We start from the raw sequence: 22,963 nt of genomic DNA, 5'->3' as shown, positions 1-22,963 counted from the left end.
TGGTATGTCACACTACAGAAATAAAATTTAAGGAAAGGCTTCTTCAATAAATTCATTTACGATTCACTTCAAAAAAATGTCAACAAGTATTTTCTACATTTACAAAGTCTAATACCTGGGTAAAATCTAGTTACTCCAAGAATAACTACACTACAAAGGAGTAAAGTTCATGGAGACCCTGGTATACCAGAAAAAGCATATCCATTCTAAAGGATTCAGCTAACTTCTGAGCTCTAGCAAATTGCTATTATGCAAGAATATAGACTTATGGATACCACGTCTTCCTCCCCATACATGTTTCTATTTAAAACATTATTTGCAGGGCTTTTGGGTGGTTCCGTCGGTTAAGTGTCTGCCTTCAGCTCAGGTCATGATCCCAGGGTGATTGGATCTAGCCCAGCATCAGGCTTCCTGCTCAGTGGGGAGCCTGCTTCTCCCTATGCCCCTCCCCCAACTTGTGTTCTTTCTCTCTCTCAAAATAAATTATTTTTTAAAAATCTTTTAAAAATAAAATAAGGAAAATACTGAAATTATCAGGACCATACAAAGTAAAACATGTAAAATACTTAGCATAATGTCTCACATAAGTGCTCCATAAATAGCAGGTATTATGATGATGATGATGATGATGACAGTGCGAAAGGCAAATTAAAAAATGACTCAATATAAATAAATATAGCCTACCGTTATCTGACTTAGTCCAGCCAATCTCATAGTCAAAGTCGGTGACATGAAGTATTTAAATGCAAGATCTAGGCTTTCTTTATCAAAGCATAATGTTGTATCCAATGGTTCTTTCACTGTGCTCCACATTAAGTCAGCCATGTTTCGAGCCGCACTCTGTCTTAACTCCTGATCAGAGAGCTTGCATAAATACCTTAAACGATTCAGAAATAAAACATATATAAAAATTTGCAAAATACTCCTAAAACCTCTTCAATAATTCAATAATATTCATTTGCTCCATACCTCCAAAATGTTTAGTAAAGTAGAACCTGACATCCTAGGATTAACATTCCCAATTTAAATTATTACTAAGTGATGCTTCAAATATTGTGACCTGAGGCACTATGTCCTTTGCTGAGTCCAACTTGAAGCAGAAACTGCCAAGAGCCAAGTCATTTAACACTGGACTCTGCACCTCCACTGAAGCTTTTTATTCTCATACCTGTCATGTACACAGCTCCTGCTACTTTCATATGTAACAGTACATCTACCCACCCCACACAAGCAAACCTCTTTAAATGTGTGTATTTTTTTTTAAATTTTTTATTTGGCTTCGGATATCACAAACCACTGGTTTTCCTCAGGTCCTGCCTGTTCTATTTGGTTAGTTCCTCCTCCTCTACCCAACCTTTCAACATCCTTGAGGTTTGTTAATGGATTGCAAAACAGCCCCAAACTACTCCTATCACTTTACATAGGTCTTTGCAATACAGCTTCGCCACTCTTCCCATCAAGAGGTGTCATCTATTTCTCTACTCCCAGATTCTGAGCTTTACCACGAAAGCTGATTTAACCAATGGAACAATAAAAGATGTGACAGAAACAGAAGTTTAAATGCCTTTGAGCTTGCCCTTTCTTGATGGGAACTCTTCCATCACCAAGAAAAGGAACCCAGGTTAGGCTGCTGGATGAGGGAGACATGGCTGATGCCCCAACTGATGCCCCAACTAACAACTAGACAACTGTAAGATGAACAGGAACTCGCCTCCACTTCCAGTAACACTCAACTTGTCAACCAGAGGATACATGAGTGAGGTGCTATCTTTAGAGCATGCAGTTCCAGCCACGTCAGCCCAAAACAAAAGAACTAGTCAGCCCAAGAACTGTGAGAAATAATAAATGGCTGTTATTTTAAGTCACTAAGACTTTGGGGTGGTTTTCTTACTCAGCAAAAGCAAACTCATACAAAGGTTCCATCCTCAACACACTTCTATTCACTTTTTCTAGATTCTCTACCCATATAATCTCTCATTCACTTCCATGAAGTGTTTAATAACTGCTGTCCTTATACTGATAACTCAATTAATGGTACTGTTCTTAATTATATGCTTATACTCCCAATTCACCAGTGCCACTTAAATGTTCCACAGGCATCGCAAAATTAAGTCTCAAAGTTCTCCCAGTCTTTCACATCTCCGTTAATGATACAGCACAAAAGAGAAATTGAGGTGGGGCGCTTAAGTGATGCCCACCCCTTTTAAATCCCAGAATCACCAATGCTATTCACTTTATTTTTGCTTACATCAATTCAATTTTCAAAATCACCATAAGCAATCCTTGCACCAGTAACCATCATACCATCATTCCTTTCCAGGACTACTATGCTAACCTTTCAACTGGTATCCCAGCTTCTACTCTGACAATCCTACAATTTATGATATATTTAAAAGCCGAAAAAAAAATAATAATAAAATAAAAATAAAAGCCGAAGTCATCTGCTAAATCATCATGACTCACCTGCTGAAAAGCACTGAATAGAATCCCTTTGCTAAAATTAAATCCAAACTCTTTATAATGGCTTTAACATCCAAAATAACCTGCCCTTGCTTATCCAACCTCATATCATAATTATTCCTCCCTACACGTTATATTCCACAACAGTCTGCTTCTACTTTAATGTCCTATTCTTTCAAACTTCAAAGCTTACATCCTATATTCCTATACAGAGTCTGCACAAAAAGAGAAATCTTTTCTTCTCTGCTATATCCCCAATGCCTAGAACATAATATCCTTGTATATCTTTGTTGACTGCATAAGGTGGACTACCATGTAAACACTGTGAACCTCTTTATACATTCATGTAAAAGGAAAAAAAAGGTCCAGAAGAATCTGGTTCAGTTGCTGGAACATACAATTCTTGATCTAGGTAGTGGTTTTGAGTTTGAGCCCCATGCTAGGTGTAAGTATTACTTTAAAAAAAAAAAAAAAAAAAAAACTTTAAGAAGAAAAGGTCCAAAATAAATTGCTTAAAAGTAAACATTAAATATGAGCCTACGTGAGCATAAAAAATATTATACACCAAACTGTCAATTACAATTTTCTCTAGAAGTTATGAGTACAGTACAAGGGACTTTCTAACAACATAATTCTACACTATGTTAAGAACTATTTAAATGTATTACATTGTTAATCAAGAGGAAAAGATTTTATAAACTTACCTAATAACATAGGTCCTAAAAGGGATAATGTGCTGCATGACAGCAGGGATATGTAGCCATATTCTAATCTATAAAGAAACAAATATGACATTAATGTATAATGATTATGTAAAATGCACATAATACACATCACTGTAACTACAAACAAGAACACTAAATATTTTTGTTGGTTTTAAAACTATATACATTTTTACATATTTTAAAAAGAATAAACTAAAAAACAGGATTACACACAAATCAGGTGAGTAACCTATATACATTTTGAAATATACATAGTATCAATCTAGCGAATGTTACCTTCTTGCTCAAAAGGGAGTACTATCTACCTATCCTGGTAATATCATCTTACTACAGGATACTCTATACCTCTTCCTATGAAAGCAACACAAGTACCATAGCACTAAATTAGCTTTTTAATAAATAACCTTAGTTTTTAATAAAAAATCTTTCTTCCTTCTAAAAAATACCAAATTACCTGTGATTTCTAGTCATTTCAATATCCAACTAAAGGAAATATATTTTATAGATTACAGTATCAACAATTTACTGAATTAAACTCTTAATGTAAGTACTAACCTAAGAATTATAATTTTTTCAAAATATGCTTACTTTATAGTTTTAGTCTCATAAATAATGACTTAAGTATCAGGAAGAACAAAGATCCTAAGCAAATTATCAAATAACAAGTTATAATACTAAGTCTTACCAAAGGCAAGGACACAGAAACAAATTTGGAAATAAAAAATGTATGGCTCCATGCTAATCAAAAATACCTATTTAAGTTTTATAGCAAACACTATACTAATGGCCTAATGTTAAAACTTCTCCTTCTAACATTCAGAATAAAACAAGAATGCCTTTAATTCATATTGATCAGAAGGTCCTAAACAGTACCAAAAAAACTAAGTTGTTACACTAAAAATGATGCACTGGGTGCCTGGGTGACTCAGTGGGTTAAGCCTCTACCTTCGGCTCAGGTCATAATCTCAGAGTCCTGGGATCGAGCCCTGCATTGGGCTCTCTGCTCAGCAGACAGCCTGCTTCCCCCGCCCCCTATGCCTGCCTCTCTGCCTACTTGTGATCTCTCTCTGTCAAATGGATAAATAAAATCTTTAAAAATAAAGCATTAAAACCAGTATCACTTAACAAAGCAGCAGAAAAATAAATTTTATTAAAAAGCCATTTATAATTGCACCAAAAATAATAAATACCTAGGAATAAACGTAACCAAGGAGGTGAAAGACCTATACTCTGAAAACGATGAAACACTGATGAAAGAAACTGAAAATGACACAAATAAAAAAGATTCCATATTCATGGATTGGAAGACGGAATTAATACCAACGAAATGGTCATAAGCAATCTACAAATCCAATTCAATCCCTATCCAAATACCAACAGCATTTTTCACAGAACCAGAAGAAATAATTCTAAAATTTGTACGGAACCACAAAACACCCCAAATAGCCAGGAAAATCTTTAAACAGAAAAGGAAAGCAGGAGGCATCACAATTCCAAACTTAAAGTTCTATTACAAAGCTCTAGTAATCAAAACAGTGTAATACTGGCACAAAAACAAACACACAGATCAATGGAAGACAACAGAGAATCCAGAATTGAACCCATGAATATAAGGTCAATTAATCCACAATAAAAGCAGCAAGAACATACAATGAGGAAAAAACAAGTCTCATCAATAAACAGCGTTGTGACAACTGGACAGCCACATGCAGAAGAATGACAATGGGCTACTTTCTCACACCATACACAAAAACAAATTCATAATGGATTAAAGAACTAAATGAGAGATCCAGAACTTCTCAAAAAAACATAGGCAGTAATCCCTTGAACATCAACCTCAGCAATATTTTTCTAGATATGTTTCCTTAGGCAAAAAAAAAAAAGAAAAGCAAAAATAAACTATTCTGATTACACTAAAATAAGAAGCTTTTACATAGCAAAGGAAACCAACAAAACTAAAAGAACCTACTAAATAGAAGAAGATATTTGCAAATGGCATACCTGATATTTGTTAATATCCAAAATTTATAAAGAACTTATACAACACAAAAAACAATCTGATTAAAAATGGGCAGAGGGCCCAAACAGACATTACTAATGATGCTCAACATCATTACTCATCAGGGAAATGCAAATCAAAATCACTATGAGTTATCAACCTTATACTTGTCAGAATGGTGAGAATCAAAAAGATCAATTAAGTGTTGGTGAGGGTGGGAAAAATGATGGTGGGACTTTAATCTGTGCAGCCACTGTGGAAAGCAGTATGGAGGTTCCTCAAAAAAATAATTCTACACATATATGCACGCATACACAATAAAATATTACTCAGCCATAAGAAAGAATGTTATCTTCCCAAAAGCAGTAACATGAATGGACCTACAGAGTATTATCCTAAGTGACATAAGACGGAGGAAGAAAAATACCTCATGATTTCACTTACACATGGAATCTACATATCAAAACAGGGGCACCTGGGTGGCTCAGTGGGTTAAGCCTCTGCCTTCGGCTCAAGTCACAATCTCAGGGTCCTGAGATCAAGCCCCGCTTTGGGCTCTCTGCTCCGTAGGGAGCCTGCTTCCTCCTCTCTCTCTCTGCCTGCCTCTTTCTGCCTACTTGTGATCTCTCTGTCAAATAAAAAAATAAAATCTTAAAAAAAATATATCAAAACAATGAATATCAAAACTAATAATGCTAATAATAAAACAATAAATATCAAAGCTAATGAAAAGCAGAAACAGACCCATAAATACAGAGTACTGGTGGTTGCCAAAGGGGAGGGAAGTGGGGTGATGGACAAAATAGGGTAAGAGGAGTTGTAAATACATGCTTTCATTTATGGAATGAATAAGTCACAAGGATAAAAGATACAGCATAGGGAAAATGGTCAATCATACTGGGGTTGTAGCATGGTGATAGACGGCAGCTACACTTATGGTAAGCATAGCAAAACATACGGACTAGTCCAAGGACAATGTTATATACCTCAAAAATATGACACCATATACCTAAAACGTTGACAGAAGGGTAAAGAAGAGATTTAAACTTAAGCAGAAACTAGTAACATTATATGTTAACTATAATGGAAACTAAAATTTAAAAAAATACAACCATTAAAATAAACTTAAGGGGCACCTAGGTGGCTCATTCGGTTGGCTGTCTGACTCTTGGTGTCAACTCAGGTTGTGATCTCATGGGTTGTGGAATCAAGCCCATCACTCAGTGGGGAGTCTGCTTGAGCATTCTCTCCCTATGCCCCTTCCCCACTCTTGCTCAGTGCTCTATCTCACTAAAATAAATAAATCTTTAAAAAGAACTTAAGTGACCACCAACTTGATACAGACTGCTATATGCAGAAGGTGTTACATACACACCAAAGGGCAACCACAAATCGAAAACCAGTAATATGCAAACAATAAAGTGAAAGGAATCCAGCTATATCACTAAAGCCAACAAACAATGAAAGAACACCCATCAGTAGTAATTTAATAGTAGTAGGGGACTTTAACACTCCACTTACATCCAAACAGAAAATCAACAATCATACAGTGGCTTTGAATGACACACTGGGCATGGATTTAACAGACATTTTCAGAACGTCCTATCCTAAAACAGAATGCACATTCTTTTCAAGTGCACATGAACATTCTCTAAAACACATACTAGGCCAAAAACCAAATCTCAAAAAATTAAAAACAATCAAAATCATACTATGCATCTTTTCTAACCACACTGATATGAAACTAGAAATCAACCACAGGAAAAACTCTGGAAAGGACACAAATACATGAAGGTTAAATAACATGCTACTAAATAATGAACAGGAGTGCCTGGGTGGCTCAGTGGGTTAAGCGTCCGCCTTTGGCTCATGTCATGATTCTGGGATCCTGGGATCAAGCCCCGTTGTTGGGCTCCCTGCTCCAAAGGAAGCCTGTTCTCCCTCTCCCACTACCTCTGCTTGTGTGCGCTCATTCACTCTCGCTCTGTGTCAATAAATAAATGAAATCTTTAAAACAATCAATGAAAAAAAAAATCAGAGAAAAAAAAATACACAGAAACAAATGAAAATGAAAACACAATAGTCCAAAATCTTTAGGATACAGCAAAAGTGGTTCTAAGAGAGGCATGTATACAGGCACCTGGCTGGTTCAGTCAGTGGAGCATACAACTATTAATTTCAGGGTGTGGGTTCAAACCCCATTTTGAATATAGTGATTACTTAAAAATAAAAGCTTATAGGGCACCTGGATGGCTCAGTCAGTTAAGCATCTGCCTTCAGCTCGGGTCATGATACCAGGGTCCTGGGATCAAGCCCCACATTGGGCTCCCTGCCCAGCAGGGAATCTGCTTCTCTCTCTCCCTCTGCTCCTCCCCCAGCTCATACTCCCTTTCTCACTCTCTCTGAAAAAATTAAGATCTTTTAAAAAATAGTAATAGTTTTTAAAAAATAAAATTTTTTATTAAAAATCTTAAAGAGGAAAGTGTAGAGCAATATACACCTACCTCAAGAAGTCTGAACAATCTCAAACAACGTAACTTTACACCTAAAGGAGCTAGATAAAGAAAAAACAAAACCCAAACCCAGGAAAAGAAATAAAAAAGATCAGACCAGAAATAAATGATATGCAAGCTAAAAAGAAACAACAGAACAGAGGAAACCAGAAGCTGGTTCTTTTAGAAGGTAAACAAAAGTGATAAACCTCTACAATGACTCCTAAAAAAAAGAGAGAGAACCTAAAGAAACAAAATTACTAATGAAAGAGAAGAAATACCAACACCACAGAAATACAATTTTAACAGAATATTATGAAAACCTATATGCCAACAAACTGAACAACTGTGAACAAATGCGTAATTCCTAGAAACATATAACCTACCAAAACTAAAGCAGAAATAAATAGAAAATTTGAATAGACTAATTACCAACAATGAAATTGAATCTGTAAAAAAACACAATTCCATGATGAGATGGCTTCACAGATATTTCTACCAACCATTTAAAGAATTAATACCTATATTCTTCTTAAACTATTCCACAAAACAGAAGAGGAATGAAAACTTCCAAATTCATTCTAGGAGACCGGTATCACCTTGAGATAAAAACCTGATAAAAGGGGTGCCTGGGTGGCTCAGTGGGTTAAAGCCTCTGCCTTAGGCTCAGGTCATAATCCCAGGGTCCTGGGATGGAGCCCCGCATTGGGCTCTCTGCTTGGCAGGGAGCCTGCTTCCCTTCCTCTCTCTCTGCCTGCCTGCCTACTTGTGATCTCTGTCTGTCAAATAAATAAATAAATAAAATCTAAAAAAAAAAAAAAAACCTCATAAAGACACCACAAAAAAAGAACTAGAGGCCAATAGTTCTTATAAATATGGATGCAAATATCCCCAACAGTATTATTAGCAAACCAAATTCAAGAAAATATTTTAAAAAATATCATACAACACCAATCAAGTGGCATTTATTCCCAGGATGCAAGATGGCTCAATATTTGTCAATCAACATGATTCATCACATCCATAAGAGAAAGGAAAAAAACCATATCACCATCTCAGTAATGCAGAAAAAGCATGTGACAAAGTACAACAACCATTCATGGTAAAAACCCTCACCAAAGAAGGTCTACACAGAACATATCTCAACATAATAAAGGCCTTATATGAAAAACCCACAGCCAACATCAGACTGAGTGGTGAAAAACTTGAGAGCTTTTCCCCTAAGGTCAGGAACAAGACACGGAAGTTAACTCTTACCACTTTTACTCATTTTGTAAAAAGTCCTAGCCACAGCAGTCAGACAAGAAAAAGGAAAAAAAAAAAAAATAGGGCATAGAAATTGGTAAGGAGGAAATGAAATTTTCACTATTTGCAGATGACATGATGCCATATATACAGTACCCTCGGGGGGAAGCCTGCTTCCCCCACTCTCTCTCTGCTATACAGTACCCTAATACATCACTATTTGCAGATGACATGATGCCATATATACAGTACCTAAGGCTCCACCAAAAGACTAGAACTGATAAATGAACCCAGTAAATTCAAAAGACATAAAATCAACATACAGAAATCCACTGCATTTCTATACACTAATAATGAATCAGCAGAAATTGAAATCAAGAAAACAACCTCATGTACAATTGCACCAAAAATAACTAAATACTTCTTAACCAAGAAGATGAAAGACCTATACTCTATAAAACACTCATGAAAGAAATCCAAAACAATGCAAAGAAACAGAAAGACATGCCATGCTCAAGGGTTTGAAGAACAAGTATTGTTAAAATGTCCATACTACCCAGAGCAATCTACAGATTTAACACAATCCCTACACAAACACCAACAGCATTTTTCATGGAACTAGAACAAACAATCCTAAAATTTGTATGGAACCACAGAAGACCTCATACAGCCAAAGCAATCTTGAAAAAAACAAATCTGGAAGTAAAACAATTGCAGGTAATACAACTTCAAACTGTATTACTAACCAGTAGTAATCAAAATAGTATGATACTGGGGGCACCTGGTGGCTCAGTTCATTGAGCATCTGCTTGATTTCCACGTGGGTGATGATCTCAGAGGTGAGACTGGGCCTACATCAGGCTCTGCGCTCCGCGCAGTCTGCCTGGAATTCTCTACCTCCCTCTCCCTTTGCCCCTCCCTCGCTCGTGTACTCTAAAATAAATAAATAAAATCTTTAAAAAACAAAAAACAAAAAACAGTATGGCACAGACATAAAAACAGATAAGTAAGTCAATGGAATAGAACAGAAAGTCCAGAATTATAATGCCAATTATCTTCCACAAAGAAAAGAAGATACAATGGGGGAAAAGACAGACTCTTCAACAAATGCTGTTAGGAAAACTGGACAGCTACATGCAAAAGAATGAAACTGGACCACTTTCTTAGACCACACACAAAAATAAATTCAAAGTGGATTAAAAACCTAAATGTAAGACCTGAAAACCATAAAAATCCTAGAAAAGCACACAGGCAGTAATTTATCTGACATCAGCCATAGCAACATTTTTCTACATATTATTTCCTAAGGCAAAGGAAACCAAAGCAAAAATGAACTATTGGGACTACATAAAAATAAAGTCTCTGCACAACAAAGGAAACAACCAACAAAACTAAAAAAGGCAACCAACCAAATGGAAGAAGACGACTGCAAGTGAAATATCTGATAAAGGGTTAATATCCCAAATATATAAAGAACTTACACAATTCAACACACATACACAAAAAAATAATCCAATTAAAAATGGGCAGAAGATATGAACAGACACTTTTCCAAAGAGGACATATAGATGGCCAATAGACACATGAAAAGAAGCTCAACATCACTCACCATCAGGAAAACAAATCAAAACTATAACGGGATATCACTCACACCTGTCAAAATGGCCAAAATCAAAAACATAAGAAACAATTGCTGGTGAGGATGCAACTGCTGGTAGGAATGCAAACTGGTACTGCTACTGTGGAAGAAAGTATGGAGGTTCCCCAACAGATTAAAAAAGAACTACACTAGGATCACACTAGAAACTACCCTTGTAATCACACAACTGGCTATTTACCCAAAAAATGAAAACACTAATTCAGAAGAATATATGCACCCCTATGTGTTTGGTTTTTTTTTAATTTTTTTATTAACATATAATGTATTATTAGCCCCAGGGGTACAGGTCTGTGAATCACCAGGTTTACACACTTCATAGCACTCACCATAGCACATACCTCCCCCAGTGTCCATAACCCTGCCACCTTCCCCCTCCTCCCTCCCCAAGCAACCCTGCACCCCTATGTTTATTGCAGCATTACTTACAATAGCCAAACTATGGAAACAGCCAAAGTGCCCACTGACAAATGAATGGATAAAGATGTGGCACATACAGAATGAAATATTACTTAACCATAAAAAAGAATGAAATTTTGCCATTTTCAATGACACTGATAGAGCTACAGAGTATAATGCTGAACTAAATAAATCAGAGAAAGACAAATACCATATGATCTCACTCATTTGTGGAATTTAAAAAACAAATGAGCAAAAGGGGGGGAAAAAGACAAAACCAGAGACTCTCAACTATAGAGAATTTATGTTTATCAGAAGGGATGAGAGTGAGGAGATGAAGGATATAGAGGATGGGAATTTGTCATGATGAAATAAAATAAAATGATAAAAAAAAAACTGTAATTGGGGGTGCCTAGCTGGCTCATTCTGTAGATCATGAGACTTATGATCTCAGGGTCATGAGTCTGAGCCCCACACTGGGCATGGAGCCCACTACTTCAAAGAAAAAAATAAAAATAAAAATTGTTAAGAAACAAAAGACATATAAACACCTATAGAGAAACAGAAAAATAGGAGAGAAATTTAAGGACATGTAAATAAAAACACATTTACCATGGTTACAGATAAGGAGACTCAATACTGCAGAGCTGACCATTCTCCCCAAACTGATCTACAGAATCATGGTAACCCAAAAGGTTTATATGTAGAAATCAGGTGTTGATTCTAAATAGAAAGATCCATGAGGAGAAAAAACACTTTAAAAATGACAGAGTGATGGAGCACTGGGTGGCTCAGTGGGTAAAAGCCTCTGCCTTCAGCTCAGGTCATGATCCTAGGGTCTTGGGATCAAGCCCTGCATGGGGCTCTCTGCTCAGCAGGGAGCCTGCCTCCCCCTCTCTCTCTGCCTACTTGTGATCTCTGTCAAATAAATAAATAAAAACTTTAAAAAAAATAAAAATAAAAATGACAGGGTGGGGCGCCTGGGTGGCTCAGTGGGTTAAAGCCTCTGCCTTTGGCTCAGGTCATGATTCCAGAGTCTTGGGATCGAGCCCGGCATCAGGTTCCCTGCTCGGGGGGAAGCCTGCTTCCCCCACTCTCTCTCTGCTTGTCTCTCTCCCTACTTGTGATCTCTGTCAAATAAAAAAATAAAATCTTTAAAAAAATAAAAATGACAGGGTATGATGAGGTAATGTACAGACAGCATCTTGCCTATAATTAGCAATACTGTATAGCATAATTGAAAGTTGCTAAGAATAATCCTTAGAAGTTCTCATGACAAGAAAAAAGAATTTTGTTAACTATGAATGGAGATGAATGTTAATTAGATTTATTGTGACAAACATTTCACAATATATACTAATACTGATTTGTTACATTCTATACCTCAATGTAACATTATATGTCAATTATATCTTTTAAAAAAGTAGAAGAATGACAGGAAGGTAGAACTTGTTTTCCCAAACAGCAAGTCTTGCTGTATCCAAAAATTACGATGTACAAATAGCTAATTATTGGGCAAAGACAATGTAATATACTAGAGATCCCAGACCCATGGACATACAAAGACATCTAATTTATAACAAAATGGTACTGGGAAATGAAGGAAGGCCTGTCTTTGCTAAAGTGTTAGGACCAACGCTTGTTTCTAAGAAAAAGAAAATTAGGGGCTCCTAGGTGACATTCTTGGTTTTGACTCAGGTCGTGACCTCAGGTCTTGAGATTGAGCCCACATCAGGCTCCATGCTCAGCAGAGGGTCTGCTTAAGATACTTTGTCCCTCTCCTTCTGCCCCTCCTGCTCATGCTCTCTCCAAAATAAATTAATAAATCTTTTAAAAAAAAGGAAAATTAATCTTGATCCATCACTTACACCATACACAAAAATCAGTTCCGACTGAGCTGTAATCAAAATGTGAAACAATAAAACTTCCAGAACACAGGAAAATAACTTCATGATCTTAGGATAAGATCTTAGGATAAGAAAGACTTCATCCACAAATGAAAACATAACCTTAACAAAAAACTTCTCTGATAAATGACAAATCATTAAGATTAAAGAGTAATAATAGCTCTTAACAGAAGAAGAATGAAAAGCAAACCACAGTGTGAAAGCAGAGACTAGCAATATGTGTGTCAGACAAAAGATCTGTATATAAAACATGTAAGAAATCTGTACCCATCTGTAAGGAAAAAGCAGACAATGTGATTTTTTGTAACAGGTAAAAGACCTGAACAGGTACTTCTCATAAAACAACCAAATGGTGAATATGCCTATGAAACAGTGCTCAATTTCATTACAGTCATACCTCGGAGATACTGCAGGTTCAGTTCTGACCACCACAATAAAGCTAGTATCACAATAAAGCAAGTCAAATTAATTTTTTGGGGGGCACCTGAATGGCTCAGTGGGTTAAGCCTCTGCCTTCAGCTCAGGTCATGATCTCAGGGTCCTGAGATCAAGCCCCACATCGGGCTCTCTGCTTGGCAGGGAGCCTGCTTCCCCCTCTCTCTCTGCCTGCTGCTCTGCCTACTTGTGATCTCTCTCTCTCTCTCTCTCTCCGTCAAATGAATAAATGAAATCTTTAAAAAAAAAATTAATTTTTTGGTTTCCTAGTGCACATAAAAGTTGTGTTTATACCATACTATAGTCTATTAAATGTGAAGTAGCAGGTCTAAAAATAATGTACAAATCTGAATTAAAATTCTTTATTGTTAAAGAATGCTAACCATTGCATGAGCTTTCAATGAGTTCTAACCACTGATCACCATAACAGATATAAGAATAATGAAAAAGTTGGAAATGTTCCAAGAATTACCAAAATGACACAGACACAATGGGAACAAATGCTGTTGGAAAGCACAGGTTGCCACAAACCATCATTTCATTAAAATCTCAGTCTCTGAGAAGCCCAAGGGGAAAAAAAAAAAGTATCTCTGCTTCCATATCTATTATGCTTCACAGTAATGGACATTCACAACATATAAAATCATTAATCTCTTTACAAATGCAAAAAAATGTTATGAGGTCTTACAGAGGAAAGTTAGGCACACTATAGTAGTACCCTAAGCTAACCGTCTTTTTAAGTAACTAAAAATCTAAAAAGCCAAAAATTTCCCAGACAAGGAAAATTAAAATCAAAGTAGGACTTCTGTGAACAGCTACCTATCATATATTTTAAAGAGAAGTAGTAAATGGCTAAATTTACTTATTTAACTTAAATTCATTAATACAAATTCAAAAAAAATGTATACAAATTCCATTTTTATTACAAGACCTTTTTAAAAAGACTTCTATACTCAATTTTTTCAAAATATAATTCAGAAAAAAATTATTGTACATGCACCAAAGGACTCAAAACCTATCTTTCTTGGACATAAAATTCATGTTATTAAAATCTTAGACATTATTCCCAAGATTAAAACCAATTCCAAACAATACTTACATTAGATACAACTGTAATAAATGCATGTGCTATAAGAAATGGCAATGTTTCAGGAGTTCCATATTCAAAGCAATCCTTCATGAGAGAAAGGCCATTTTTCCCACAAAACAAACATACATAACGAAGCAAATGCAACGGTACTTCTACATCCTGAGGAAAAAAAATATTGTTTAAAACTCATCAGGAATAATTATCATTAACAACATGGAAAAGATACCAATGAGACATAAAAATAAACTCAAAGACCTGTATGAACAAAAAAGCAAATTTTCCATAAACCTGAGAATAAGAAAAACATAAATACTTACATTCATATCACAGAATGCCCCTAGTATGTTGCTTTCTTGGGTTGATATATCCTGATTTACAAAAAAAAAAAAAGAAACAAAAAAAAAACCACACAATTAGGTTACCCTACAAAATAATAATCTCTTTAAAAAAAATACAATTTTCTGTGTCAACTATAATAAAAATACAATATTCTAAAGACTGAGTTTATAAAACCTGAAATGTTTTGCAAATGTTTCTCATCATGAATAACATTATTCCTAACTGAAACTAGTAAGGTTCAGTTCTAAAATATATTTCAAGCCTCTCTAAAGAAATCTTTCTAAGCCATGTACTATGTATTATTTTGCCTTTTTAAACAATAATGTTTCTATAAATAACTGGGATAACTGTTACAAAAATAGATTATAACTTAGTTAAGTGGTTCTAAAACCATGCTCTGGAATTCCCCAGATGTATACTCCTAAGTACCCAATGTGCTTTGTATACATATGATTTAAACTACTTGAAAGCATAATCATCCATTGCTGGTAAGAACAGAAACTGATAATGACCCTGTTTGAGGACAACTTGGCATTATCTATCAACATTTAAAATGCACATTCCCTTTGACCCATCTTCTGGTTATTTATCCCAACAACTAATAAAGGCAGTGCTGGAAAATGTTTAATGATGCTCCCTGAAACTATAATATCTCAAAGTTAGAAACAAATACCCATACATTGGATGCATAATTAAATTACAGCATAACCATCCAGTATCTTACGCAGCTTTCAAAAATAGGGTGAAATGCCATGAAGGATCTTTTTGAGATGACTGAATGGTTCTATAAGTGGAATGTGGTAATGGTTATGTAACTCTGTACATTGACTAAAAATAATTAAATTATATACTTTAAGCAACTGATTTTTATGGTAAGTTATCCCTTTAAAAACTAAGGTGGGCCCACATGTATAGGCATAGAAAAATAATTTTTACATTTTTAAAAATCAGAACACGATATGATTTTCATTACTTTTTATGTGTCCAGAAATAATCTGAACTAATTTCCTAATTATGTTTTTTTTGAGATGGAGAAAGAAGACAGGTTCAAGGTCTATATTTGTATATTTTGTCATTTTTAGTCACACTGAAATTGTTACTTTTATAATCAGAAAGCTGGATACTTTCACCTGAAAAAAGTTTTGCCAAAGAAACCTGTCATTCACTGCTGTTAAACGCTTTATTTAAGTCATATTGTGGAAATAAAGTTTGAAAACAAATGATTGAGAGCATCATATAAAACTTTCACATTTCCAAATAACCAAAATACTGTCCTAATACAGGTCAAAACATGTGTTAAATCAAATGTACTAAACCTAAATCTATTCCTGAGCTTCCACTGGCAGGACCACAATTAAAGCTTTAAATTATTCTCATCAAATCTTTTGTCTTCAACAAGTCCAGAATGTAAGAACACCAATGGTACTGAATACAGATTCACGGACCAGGTAAACCATGCTGTAATTTTAGAATCCAGTCAAAATTTCTAGTGCCCATCATGGACACAGCTAGAAAGTACCCTAACAAAATTCTATTCTGATATGCAAAATGTTGCTCATGGACTTGGTTACAACTATCCTGACTGCACAGAAAGACTGTTTCAGAAAGACATTTTTTATTTCTACTCTGGGTACAAGAAAACATTATCCTAAGGTGTCACTACAATCTCATTTTAAGTAGTACATAAAGAGTTAACACAGATCTATAGGTAAGGTACAACAGTAGGAACAACACTAGGATACCTCCCTAAAAGCTTAATCAACATCATTTTTGTTTCAAAAGTTCTAATTTTAGATGAACCCTACACAGGCCTTAAGAAACCTATCTGCTCATTTTTTGTCTTTTTAGGAAAAACCTTACATTTACTAAATTAAGATAATGCCATTCTATTTCCAGAAGTAAAAAAGAAATCTGCCTATTACTTTAAAAGAGAAAATAAAGAAATAAATGAGTATCCAGAAACTAATTCTACATCTAATTTAACAAATGCTGCCCCATGATCAAACTATGAAAAACTGAAAGCCAGTGGATCAGGAATACAATTTTTGCTTAAAAAGAAGTCATCCCAGGGGTATCTGGGTGGTTCAGTGGGTTAAAGCCTCTGCCTTCTGCTCAGGTCATGATCCCAGGGTCCTGGGATCGAGCCCCGCATCGGGCTCTCTACTCAGTAGGGAGCCTGCTTCTCCCTCTCCCTCTGCCTGCCTCTCTGCCTACTTGTGATCTCTGTCAAATAAATAAATAAAATTGTTTAAAAAAAAAAAAAAATTCATCCAGGGGCACCTGGGTAGCTCAGTGGGTTAGGCCTCTGCCTTCGGCTCAGGTCATAATCTCAGAGTCCTGGGATGAAGCCCCATATCGGGCACTCAGCTCAGCATGGAGCCCACTCCCCCCACCCTGCCTGCCTTTCTGCCTACTCGTGATCTCTCGGTCAAATAAATAAAATCTTTAAAAAAAAAAAAAAAAAAAAAAAGTCATCCGTATAAGAATTAGACAGTAGTGATAGGTTGCACAACTGTGGGAATATACTGTAACTTACTAAACTGTATACATTAAAAGGGTGAATTTAAAATATTTTTAATTTAATAAAGGATAAATAAAAACAGTCAGTGGAAAGTGGAAAGAGAAAACCAAACTAGATTCAGAAATTTGGAACATAACGTATGTATTTACTCTACCCAACCATATTACACACACACTTAACAAGCGCAGTTGTTTCTCCTCTTTAATTATTATACTCATTTTACTTTACTTAGAATGAAAACATAAAATACTAGGGCAACACACAGAATTACACACTGATTCAGGACTAAGAAAAGAATGCAAAAAAATGCAATAGCTCCCTGCCCTCCAAAAAAGATTCAACCTGAATTAATACTTATTTCTAATTACATCTTTTAAAATAGTATCACAACTTTGATAGAAAAGGAAGGAGGATACAGACAGGAAGGAGGGGGAGGAGAGGCTCTGAGTTCCTATCTTCTCCTAGCAATGGATACAATAGCTACAGCGATTAAGTGATTGAGAAGTAGTATAACAGAATGAACTGAATTCTACAACTCTTTCAGCAATATGCTGTGCAAACCTGACCAAAACTTTTAACCTAAGCCAGTTCCTTCTTGGGGCACCTGGCATGCTCAGTCACAAGAGCATACAACTCTTGACCATGGGGTCATTAGTTCAAGTCCCACATTGGATATAGAGATTACTGAAGAAAATAAACCTTAAAAAAGAAAAGAAAAAGCCAGTTCCCTCTTATATAAATTAAGATGGCTGATTAAATTCTAAAGTCACAGCTATCTAAATACTATCACATGAGTACTGAATCATCTTCTGAAGAGTCTTAACCAGGGATTCCTGGGTGGCTCAGTCCGTTATGTGTCTGTCTTCAGCTCAGGCATGATCCCAGAATCCTGGGATCAAGCCCCACATGGGGCTCCTTGCTTAGTGGGGAGCCTGCTTCTTCCTCTGCCTGCCACTCCCCCTGCTTGTGTTCCATCTCACAAATAATTTTTTGAAAGATTTTATTTAATTACTTGACACAGAGAGACACAGTGAGAGAAGGAAAACAAGCAGGGGGAGTGCAAGAGGGAGAGGGAGAAGCAGGCTTCCCCTGAGCAGAAAACCCGACGTGGGGCTCGATCCCAGAACCCCGGGGATCATGACCTGAGCCAAAGGCAGCCACTTAACAACTAAGCCACCCAGGCGCCCCTAAAATAAAAATCTTTTTAAAAAATAAATTAAAAAATAGTCTTAGCCAGTTTGTGCCTCTTTAGAAAAGTCAAAATCAAATTAAAATCAAAGTTAAATAGGACTATTACCATTTAACCACATGGCCACTAGGATAGAAACTACAAATTTTTGAAGTATTTGTAACAAATCATTACTAACTTAACTAGAAACCCAGGAAAGGGCTATATTATGAACAGAGTATTACAGAAACACACAAATTCTGTATTAAGGAGAGAATTCTGTGTAACACTATGTTACATTATATCTAAGGTTGTTTTTTATTAGAATTTTATCTCAAAGACCTCATGCAACTATTGCTTTCAACCAACTAGTCACATGGAATGACCCTCAAGAACGATAATAATGAGGCACTTTATTTCAAAAGAGAAAGTAGGGCAGTGTGACTATGCTTACATTTGGACATTATTTTTTTTCTAATGATTTTTTAAAATGGCAAACTGGTGGGCAAACTGATTTTAGGAAGAAAACAGCAGATTTGGTATAGCCATGGTTCTACTGTTAGGAGATTTTTAACTGGAAAAACTTAACTTTATGAAGAAACTGCATGAATTTTACGTATCTGGGTCCCTAACTGATCTATTTTTTGCATATTTCAATTACCAATTTAAGGCATTAAAAACACTATTCACGTGGCACTGAGATTCAATTTCACTGGTTTGTACAAATAGATCCCATTTGTTGAAAAAGGATTCTGAGCTGACATTTTTTTTTAGGATGTTTACTCAATCTATGTAAGATTCATTAGAAGATTCTATAAGGAAAAAAATCACAGACTAAGAATTCTAGAAGGCAGAACACAATCTGATTTAAAATATTCTTATGCAGAATTCCAGTAAGGAAAATACTTACCTCCTGGGCTATGTTTTTAAGTAGTCTCAATTCAATGTGAAAGCATTTTCAGTAAAGGACTGTTTTGGTTTTTTGGGGTTTTTTTAAGATGAAGAAAGAAGTTTAAAGAAGTCAGTATGAAGGTTATAGAACAAATAAGCCAGAGAAAATAGGCAGACTTTTTTTTTAAAAGCATGTGGTAGGTATGTTAAAGTTTAAATAAAATGCTGCTTCTCCTACCCTCCAGAGATGAAGTGTACTTCATACCCCTTTGAATCTAGGCTGCCCTTGTTAATTATTTCAACCAAGAGAATGTGGGAGAATTTATACTGTGTCTTTGTTTCAGAGGCTAGACCTCAAGAGGCCTTACAGCTTACACATTCATCTTCCTGGATCAATGCTAAGACTACTATGTAAAGAAGCCAATCAACTCTAGTGGAGAATGAGAGGCCATATGGAGAAAATCCAAGAGCCTTAGACAACACCCAGCACCAAGTGTCAGACATGTGACACCATGCTGGACCTTCAAAGTCTTCCAACTTTAAAAGTAAATACAATTGCCTAAATGAGGCCACATAAAACCAACAGAAGAATTGCCTGGACAACTCAGAGAATCATAAGAAATAAGAAATCTCTCTTGTTTCATATATATGCCACTTACATAATACATTATCCTATAACTGTCTCGATTGCCACGATGTGTATAAAGTAATGCCATTATCTAAATAAACCTAAGGTGGGTTTCTAAACTCCTGGAAAAGTTGTAAAAATATCACTAATGGAATGAATCACGCATTTTCATTTATAAAAGACAGTACTATCATTTAAAACTATTAAGGAATATTTGTTTTCTTAATGAATTTCAAATTGTTACCAATGTTCCTGAGAATGAAATTCAAAATTCCACAATCACCATCTTCCTCAGTTACTACTTTCTGAAAATGTCATAGTAAGTAGAACATAGATGTATATTGGCACAATGTTTAGATCACTGACAGTTTAACTTTTATGAGTTCAATGTGTAAATCTTTCCCTAACAGGACTGTGTTAAGCAAATGTTCGACCCAAGTTGCTGCAGAAATCATTTAGAGAGAACTGGAATACTTTTCCTAACCATCGTGATTTTTCTAAGTTTTCCATCAACAACTACTCTGCGTATTTATTCTTAAGTGAGAAACTGTCAACATAATGGTAACTTGGTGTTACATTCACAATATCTATGTTTACGTACCTCTATAGTAGGATGAGTATTATGCTTGTAAGCAGTATATAAAGGAAACTGAATTTGAAAAATTTTTGCCACACATAGTAAGAGTTTTTCCTTCTCATCTGTACTCCATAAGCTAAAAGGATCACAACTCTTTGAAGATTCCTCTTCAGTCAGATTACAAATTCTTGTAGAGTTTGATTTTTTTTCTATTGATTTTTGTCTTTCTGTACTTCCTTCTTTACACTCTCTTTCTATATTCAGTGGTTCTTCCACTTGATTAGTCTCATCTTGCCACGTGGAATCTATGTTAAGAGTAGTACAATGTTTACAAAGCTGGTCCCGGAGTACTTGAACTTGGGCAATCACTAAGTTAATAAGTGCACACACTACTTGGTTAAAAATCTCCAAATGCTTATATTCCTTGAAGCAGCATAGACACTGCCTGTAAGAGAAAGAAAATTTTTCAATAAATTAATGCTTTCTAGAGAGACAACCATTATGTATTTTAGTATAAAAAAAATAATAAGCAAATACTAAAGTACTCCCCCGCCCCGGTTTTTACTTCCTCCTGACAAGGTAGCACAACAGTAATTTATAAAGATAGTATCCCACCAAAAATTGGTACTTTGGGTAGTAAAAGGTCATCATATTAGGATGACAATTACAGTTGTCAATTTTATATGTATATTTATCTGCCCTTCTATACAAAGAACTATTTAAAAACAAGAACTGTAGCATATATCTTTGCCTAAGTACTGAGTACTAAATACGTGACTATCAAGTAGAGGAAACTGGCTAAAATAAAAACCTTATTAATAAAGCTAATTTATTTTACACAAAGGGATTTGTAGTTAACTAATAAAAAAGCTGTATTTTAACATTAATAATTTGCTTGAGAAAGGGCGCCTGGGTGGCTCCGTTGGTTGAGTGGCTGGCTCTTGATTTCAGCTCAGGTCATGGTCTCAGGGTTCTGAGATTAAGCCCTGCAATTGGCTCCACACTCAGCAGGGTGTATACTTCAGGATTCTCTCTCCTTCTGCCCCTCTCCCCACTCGTTCATGCTCTCTCTCTAAAGTAAATAAATAAATCTTAACAATAATAATAATAACAATTTCCTTGAAGGCTAACTTCGGAAGGACATCCCTACACTATGGCTGATTAAGGGCATTCAGAAATAACAAACACACTCAACACCCTTTAGGGTATGCATACGTGTGTATGCACGTATGTATGTACGTATATATACATATAAAAATACAGTAAGAGTCAGTAACTATTACAAACAAATCTAGTTCTCTTACATATGTTCAGTTAGCATAATGCCTGGCAATACTGAATAATTAAAAGAGACAGGTAAATCAAATAAATGATACTCAAGTACCACATTATAAGATTAACTACATACAGGAGTACCTGGGTGGCTCAGTCAGTTGAATGTCTGCTTACAGCTCAGGTCATGATCTCGGGGATCTGGTATCAAGCCCCATGGTGGGCTCCCTGATCAGAGTGGAGCCTGGTTCTCCCTTCCCCTCAACACTTTCACCTCTCCCCCCCAACTTGTGCTCTCTTGCACGCATGATCACACTCTCTCAAATAAAATCTTTAGGGGAAAAAAAAAAAAAAGAATAACTGTAGCCAATGATGGACGAGAGTAAACTTTTACTTACAATTTGTACTGAGTTATATTTTCAAATCAAATCATCTATATTGTAGTCCAAACAGAGCACCAACTCCCTATAGGACCATGTAGACGTAATTTCATTTCTCCAAGTGTGGCAGATTTGAAGTACAGCCACAAATTCTTGAATATTCTTCCCTTTAGAAAGGGAAGCCAATTTTCCTCCCCTTGAATGTGGAACAGACTTAATGACTAACATCTAATGAATGGAATGTGGCAGAAATGACTGTGTGACATCTGAAACTAGGTCATAAGAGACACTGCCCCTCAGCCTTGCTCTCTTCTGGATCACTTGCTCTGAGGGAAGCCAGTTATCATGTTGTAAAATAGCCAAGGAGCCCACACTGTAGTCCACAGGTGAAAAAACTGAGCACTGGTCCAATAAACAACGAACACCAACTTGCCAGCCAAGTTAAGTGAGCGAACTTGGAAGCAGGCCCTCCAAACCTCACATAAGGCTCGGGATGACTGCAACCTGGCCAACAACTTGACACAAACCCCCCCCTTTTTTTTTTAAAGATTTTATTTATTTGACAGAGCACAAGCAGGGGGAGCAGCCGGCAGAGGGAGAGGAAGAAGCAGAACCCCACTGAGCAGAGAGCCTGATGCAGGGTTCTATTCCAGGTCCCCAGGATCATGACCTGAGCCAAATGCAGACACCCAACTGACTGAGCCACCGAGGCACCTGACTGCAACCTCTTGAAGAATCCAGGCCAGAACCAACCAGCAAAACCACTACCAAATTCCTA

General features: G+C 36.0%; 1 protein-coding gene across 5 annotated transcripts in view; it reads right to left on the bottom strand.

Moving 5' to 3' along the window:
• Window positions 1–22,963, bottom strand: part of USP34 (ubiquitin specific peptidase 34) — a 241,823-nt gene that overhangs the window by 163,513 nt on the left and 55,347 nt on the right. For all 5 annotated transcript variants that reach the window (XR_004384586.1, XM_032873840.1, XM_032873843.1 and 2 more), the window contains exons 3-7: window positions 20,558–20,978; window positions 14,727–14,777; window positions 14,419–14,568; window positions 3,165–3,232; window positions 685–877 (exon numbers count right to left, since the gene is read on the bottom strand). Coding sequence is in view for 4 of the 5 variants with exons in the window: in XM_032873840.1 (XP_032729731.1) it covers window positions 685–877; window positions 3,165–3,232; window positions 14,419–14,568; window positions 14,727–14,777; window positions 20,558–20,978 (883 nt within the window). In the remaining variant the exon portion in view is untranslated. The remainder of the gene's footprint in view (window positions 1–684; window positions 878–3,164; window positions 3,233–14,418; window positions 14,569–14,726; window positions 14,778–20,557; window positions 20,979–22,963) is intronic.

This window comes from Lontra canadensis, unplaced genomic scaffold (assembly GCF_010015895.1).
Source record: "Lontra canadensis isolate GAN:19392208 unplaced genomic scaffold, GSC_riverotter_1.0 scaffold50, whole genome shotgun sequence".
NCBI classification, from domain to species: domain Eukaryota; kingdom Metazoa; phylum Chordata; class Mammalia; order Carnivora; family Mustelidae; genus Lontra; species Lontra canadensis.
The sequence above is the reverse complement of the archived record's forward strand: the minus strand, read 5'-3'. Positions and strand labels throughout refer to the sequence as shown.